The sequence below is a fragment of the Palaemon carinicauda genome, chromosome 15 (genome assembly GCF_036898095.1).
Source record: "Palaemon carinicauda isolate YSFRI2023 chromosome 15, ASM3689809v2, whole genome shotgun sequence".
Taxonomy (NCBI): Eukaryota; Metazoa; Arthropoda; class Malacostraca; order Decapoda; family Palaemonidae; genus Palaemon; species Palaemon carinicauda.
The window spans coordinates 114984145-114991569 of NC_090739.1; the positions used below are offsets into that span (position 1 = coordinate 114984145).

At 32.4% G+C, this 7425-nt stretch overlaps 1 protein-coding gene across 1 annotated transcript in view; it reads right to left on the reverse strand.

The window, feature by feature from the left end:
* Window positions 1–6484: 6484 nt before the first annotated feature.
* The window catches only part of LOC137654145 (probable inactive protein kinase DDB_G0270444), a 19118-nt gene continuing 18177 nt past the window's right edge, over window positions 6485–7425 (reverse strand). Inside the window, exon 4 of the mRNA XM_068387786.1 lies at window positions 6485–6634. Coding sequence (XP_068243887.1) covers window positions 6485–6634 — 150 coding nt within the window. The remainder of the gene's footprint in view (window positions 6635–7425) is intronic.

Below are 7425 nucleotides of genomic sequence, written 5' to 3' on the forward strand. Positions count from 1 at the left end.
ATAATACCAGGTTGCGTTCCTGTTGCCATTATTGTTGAAGCTGTTTCGTCTGACAATATGCCATCCTTCTTCCACTTACGAACCCTGTAGTTAATCTTATTCTCCATATTTAAAGTTCGAATTAAGGGGTCCTCCGACACCAACTCTCTGAACTTAGACCTATCATTTAAAATATCTTCCATTTTCCTTACATAATCAGCTTTATCCAGTATTACAATCCCATGACCTTTATCCGGTTTACTTATGATTATAGTTGAGTCTTTACCTAGATTTCTCAAGATTTCAATATCCTTTTTAGAAAAAATGGGGGAAAAAACTTTGTGTGGTTTGAAATTATAGAAAGTTCTGTATGCAATGCCCTGTATAGCTCGTTTAAAGCCACATCCATGGTCGCCATGTGGAACCTCCTTGTCAAGGTACGAATACAAATTTTCAAATGCTAAAAAATGTCTATAAAAATTTATGCGAAAATGAGGCAGTTTAAAGTTCAATCCATATGCTAGTAGTCCTTCTTCCTTAGGTGATAGTTTTCGACTAGAGTGATTGAAAATAACTTTATTAGGGTCAAGTGAATCTAGAGAGTTTGTTATACCTAAAAATTTTAGTTTCTTTTCGTGGGTTTTTATAGTCTTAATATTAACATTACAAACATTTTTAGAGATATAAGATTTAAAATAATAATAATCTAAAAAACTTACAGTAGTGTTTAACTCAGTATCTAGTCTTGTTTTTTCCTTTCCTAAATTCTTTATGGTTTTAATTTTATGATTGATTTCTATGGTCAGAAGTTTAAATTGCGGGTGACTAGTTATATTAGTTATTAAGTCTTTTATATAGTTGTGCGTAATAAGTTTTTTTTAAGGTTTTATGTTCCTTGATTGGTTGATTTTAGAACTAGTTGATCAATTCATGAAAGTGTATCTTCCTAACTATGTACTTAGGATGATTTTATTAATTATATTAATTTTACATATGATAATTGCAGATAGGCTGAAGATGACATAAGTTATGTCGAAAGCTCCCGAATAAAGATGATAGCAGCATTGACTATTTTATTCCTACTTAAATTGCGATTCCCAAGAGGAACCCATCTATCAACTATAATTTTAACAAGATATGGCCGTCAAGGACTGCAACTATTCAGAGAACTGGAAAGAACTGCAATTAAATTAAGGAGGAATGAAGCAGACTTGAAATTTTTAAAAACATGTAAAAGCTATGAAATCTTAGCCAAATTTTTATATTTTAAGCTGTATAAACGTAATTTACTTAATTCTAAACTGTACCGAAAATGGCAATTTAAACTTCTGACCATAGAAATCAATCATAAAATTAAAACCATAAAGAATTTAGGAAAGGAAAAAACAAGACTAGATACTGAGTTAAACACTACTGTAAGTTTTTTAGATTATTATTATTTTAAATCTTATATCTCTAAAAATGTTTGTAATGTTAATATTAAGACTATAAAAACCCACGAAAAGAAACTAAAATTTTTAGGTATAACAAACTCTCTAGATTCACTTGACCCTAATAAAGTCATTTTCAATCACTCTAGTCGAAAACTATCACCTAAGGAAGAAGGACTACTAGCATATGGATTGAACTTTAAACTGCCTCATTTTCGCATAAATTTTTATAGACATTTTTTAGCATTTGAAAATTTGTATTCGTACCTTGACAAGGAGGTTCCACATGGCGACCATGGATGTGGCTTTAAACGAGCCATACAGGACATTGCATACAGAACTTTCTATAATTTCAAACCACACAAAGTTTTTTCCCCCATTTTTTCTAAAAAGGATATTGAAATCTTGAGAAATCTAGGTAAAGACTCAACTATAATCATAAGTAAACCGGATAAAGGTCATGGGATTGTAATACTGGATAAAGCTGATTATGTAAGGAAAATGGAAGATATTTTAAATGATAGGTCTAAGTTCAGAGAGTTGGTGTCGGAGGACCCCTTAATTCGAACTTTAAATATGGAGAATAAGATTAACTACAGGGTTCGTAAGTGGAAGAAGGATGGCATATTGTCAGACGAAACAGCTTCAACAATAATGGCAACAGGAACGCAACCTGGTATTATGTATGGTGCCCCAAAGATTCACAAAAGAGGTATTCCTCTGAGACCAATTCTCAGCGCTATTAATACCTGCTCCTATGACCTGTCAAAACATCTAGTAACTAAGCTCGCCCCTCTCACAGTAAATGAATATACACTGAAAAATACTTATGAATTTGTAGACTTGATTAATTCTGTCGGAGATGCAAATAACTATGTTATGTGCAGCTTCGACATTGAAAGTTTGTTCACTAACATTCCTTTAAGAGAAACACTGGAGATAATTCTTGAACAGCTTTTCCCTAACCCAGAGGACATTTTCGAAGGTTTCAGTAAAAAACAATTTAAAATACTATTAGAACTAGCTACCACTACATCCACATTCATGTTTAATAACAAGTTATATGAGCAAGTAGATGGAGTAGCAATGGGATCGCCGTGCGGACCAACCTTGGCAAATATATTTTTATGTTATTGTGAAGGGAAATGGTTGAATGACTGTCCTGTGGATTTTAAGCCTTTTTTGTACCGTCGATATGTAGACGATACATTTTTACTTTTCAAAAATTTAGATCATATAAGCCAGTTTTTAGATTATTTAAATACAAAGCATCGTAACATAAGATTTACGAAAGAAAATGAACAGGATGAATCTTTGCCTTTTCTCGATGTCTTGGTCTCTCGGAAACATAATACCTTTGAGACCTCAGTATTTCGAAAAAACACTTTTACAGGACTAAGCACTCATTTTTTAAGCTCAGAACCAAAAATCTACAAAATTAATTCGATAAAAACACTGTTATATAGATGTTATCATGTATGTTCAACTTATCTGGGGTTTCATGAGGAAGAAAATTTTCTAAAATCATTTTTTATTACCAATGGGTTCCCTCTGAACCTCTATTTATAATCAAGTCAAGAAGTTTTTAGATAAAATTTACAGTCAAAATTTAACAATTCAAACAGTCAGTAAGAAAAAGTTATATGTCTCCTTTCCGTACTATGGTTATGTTTCGGAGAGACTAAGAACAGAGGTTATGAGTGTTGTGGGGAAATGTTATCCCCACATAGATTTAAAATTAATTTTTACTAACAAGTTCTCAGTTGGCTCACTGTTTAAATATAAGGAGAGTCTACCTACTCCCTTGTGTTCCGGTGTCATATACACTTTTCAATGTGCACTCTGTAATGAGTGCTACACTGGAAGCACGTCTAGACAGCTTCAGTGTAGGATTTCGGAGCACATGGGGAGATCGGTAAGAACCAAAATACCGTTAAGTAAAAAACCAATTTCCGCTATTTATGACCACGCATTTAAATCTGGTCATGCCATTTCTATTGAAAATTTCAAAATTACAGACAGACATAGTAACGTCAGCCAGCTGAGAATCTTGGAGTCTTTGTATATTTTTAAGACAAAACCCAGCTTGAATGAGGGCTTACCTGTTCAGCTGCCGGTGACCCATTGATCCGTGTGGTCTGTGGGTTGCTGGTCTGGATGGGTGGTCATCATCTCCTGCGGGTGACTAGTTATATTAGTTATTAAGTCTTTTATATAGTTGTGTGTAATAAGTTTTTTTTAAGGTTTTATGTTCCTTGATTGGTTGATTTTAGAACTAGTTGATCAATTCATGAAAGTGTATCTTCCTAACTATGTACTTAGGATGATTTTATTAATTTTATTAATTTTACATATGATAATTGCAGATAGGCTGAAGATGACATAAGTTATGTCGAAAGCTCCCGAATAAAGATGATGATAGCAGCATTGACTATTTTATTCCTACTTAAATTGCGATTCCCAAGAGGAACCCATCTATCAACTATATATATATATATATATATATATATATATATATATATATATATATATATATATATATATATATACAGTATATGTATATACACACACAAATATACAGTATATACATTTATATACAGTATGTCTGTGTGTATGTGCATATATATTTCAAGTTGAAATTCTTTATCTTAAACAAGATTATAAAATTTATTTGCTTAGGACTTGCGATCACTTATTACAAAATATCCATTCGTAAATAAACTCCTTCAACGGAAGTAATCCCTCTCAAAATAAGGAAATGAAGTCAGTGTTTGAAGGAAAATATCTTCAGAGAATTTTCACTTTTTCCGTGAACGTTTATCTCAATCTTTCGGACTAATATTTTTTCTTGAATGGGTTTCTTTTTTATAGCACAAGGAAAACGGGAAAACGCTTTTATCTTATTTTTCCTGATAGAGTTTCTCCATATTGAATCTTATTGCTACTCTCACCAGTCTCCTATTATTTGTTACCAGTTTCAGAAGGGTTTGGTAGTATTCAGGGCTATATATTCATCCAACTTTATCCTCAAACTTCTCTTTTACAACAGTTAGGAGGAGGCATAAATCCTTCTATCCTGTAATTAGCGTTTTTAAAATCTGGGAAAATCAACAGACTTTTTATTCTCAATATACCTAACAATAAATCATACCATCTGGTCGATAACTCAGCTTTTAATTCCACCCCAACCAAAAGTATATCTATTTCAGTGTCATGTCCACTACCGGAGGTATATTTAATTTTAGTGTCATGTCAGCTACAGAATGTATATTTATTTCAATGTCATGACCGCTACCAAAAGTATATTTATTTCAGTGTCATGTCCACTAACTTTTGTAGTTCTTCAGACCAATAAACTGCAGTGACTTCCATTTCTTTTTTGTGACCTCCATGAAATATCTTAAATGTTTTCATTGTTTTTATTTAAAAGATTTATACTTTTCTTGTAAGAATCGAATTGTTTCATCAGCAAAAATCCATTGCAATTCATTTACGTTTTGCCGTGTTTTATATTATCCAATTGTCTCTTACTCTAGTTGTGTTTATTTTTTACACTGAAACTGCACAGACGAAGAACGAGGAAATTTTTTTCCGATTTCCAGATCTCAAAAACTTTCAAGACTCAGAGCCATGAAATCACGACTGATAATTCTTGACAAAGGCTACATACTGCAACGTTTGACTATGAGTCTCTCGAGACAATGTTTAACTGGTATCTTCCTTTAAGAACGTTTCCTAAAAACGTTTGCGCCTCGTTTGTAAACCATCAATCATTACGCCCACTCATTTCAAGGGTCGTTCATCTTTTCATTCAAAGGAATGCTGGAGTCTTAATTAAACAGAAGATGTTGGCTCAAAGCAGGAAATTCTTTGCCAGAAATTCTCGAACGTTAGAATTTATTAGAATAATATTTTCCATAAACATTTCAAGGTTGTATGATATCTTTACCATCATCATCATCACCTCCTCCTACGTCTATTAACGCAAAGGGTCTCAGAGGATTCCTTAGCTAGGTTCATTAAAGGATAGCCAGTTTCTTGGGATGCACAGTAGATTATTTTGGAGATATTGACAATTTTCATAAAAAGTTGAAAAATCTGATCTATTCCTTTGTTGGTCACATTTAGTGATATTTCTTCCGTATATTTTCATGTATAATTATACGAAAGGTGGACTCTATGACAGACAACTAGTGACCAGATTTCCATGTCCCCTTTCCTCATTAGGCTATTTTCCGTGGACTTATAGCATCTTATTTTTACGACTAGTAATAATAACAATATACACCTACCCTTTCCACCCACAATAGGACCAAGGAAAGACAGACCAATATTCAGAACCTTAATCATAAGGCTTTTATAGGTAATGGATAAAATTTTTATACACACGCATATACATACATACATATATATATATATATATGTATATATATATATATATATATATATATATATATATATATATATATATATAATATATATATATATATATATGATACATATAATTTTATGATTTCATGATTACATAGGTATACAGATTGAACGATAGACAGAAAAATATGACAACAAAAGAATGATTAAAGAGAGAGAGAGAGAGAGAGAGAGAGAGGAGAGAGAGAGAGAGAGAGAGAGAGAGAGAGAGAGAGAGAGAGAGAGAGAGAGAGAAGGGTTTTTCCCAGGAATAAAGTTATGATATTATTGCATCCCCTTATTACATAAATAAAATTACATTAGGTAAAGAAAAGAAAAGAAAATATAAAACCACCATAAAAGTTTTTGAGTTTTTCCTACTTTAATTCAGATTTATTTAATTTTTTTTTCTTTTTTTTTTTAATCTTCATCATACAATATATTTTAGGTAAAATAAATGGCACATAGGATATCGATTCATCGTAAATTGGCTCACTGTGGCAGAAAATAAATCACTTTGTTTTTGTAAAAATAAGACTATTTCTCAAACAGTACTTGAACAGTGTGAAAATAATAAGTCACATAGACAGAAAGACCTTTAACACATAATGCCTATGATGTCATAGGCTAATCCTAAATTCTAAAGGTTACGTATAATTCAACTATTAAGATTCGTATGAAAATCTTTGCATTTTGAAACACTCGCTTCCAAGAACATCTTTCCTCAAAAATCTTGATTCAACTGCATATCCCACCAGCGGTTTCTTCTGCTCTTCTGTCAATAGAGATTTCTCATTCGAAGAATATCCAAGTCTCTAGATATAGTGTACAGTAAATATTAGAGGAAACTTTAAAATTACTCTAATATCAACAATGATGACTTTGCAGTTAGACTTATAAGTAGTAGGTTGGCCAGGGCACCAGCCACTCGTTGAGATACTGCCACTAGAGAGTTATTAGGTCTTTTGACTGGCCAGACAGTGCTACATTGGATCTCTCCCTCTGGTTACGGTCCCTTTTTCTTTTGCCTACAAATACACCGAATAGTCTGGCCTATTCTTTCTATTTTCTCCTCTGTCCTCATACACCTGACAACACTGAGCTTACCAAACAATTCTTCTTAGCTCAAGGGGTTAACTACTACACTGTAATTGTTCAGTGGCTGCTTTTCACTTGGCATGGTTAGATAAGACTCTTTAGTTATTATAAGCAGTTTTTCTGGGAGAAGGACACTTCAAAATCAACCCATTATTCTGTAGTCTTGAATAATGGCATAAAATCTGTACCATGGTTTTTCACTGTTATGAGACAGAGTTCTCTTACTTGAGGGTACAGTCAGGCAAAATATTCTATCTTATTACTCTTCCTCTTGCTTTTTTGAAGTTTTTATAATTTACATAAGAAAAGTGTATTTTAATGTTTTTACTGTTCTTGAAATATTTTATTTTAATTGATTATTATTGCTCTTGTAGTATATTTATTTCCATGTCTCCTTTCCTCATTAGGCTATTTTCCGTGAACTTATAGTATCTTTTTTTTTACAACTAGTAATAATAACAATATACACCTACCCTTTCCACCCACAATAGGACCAAGGAAGGACAGA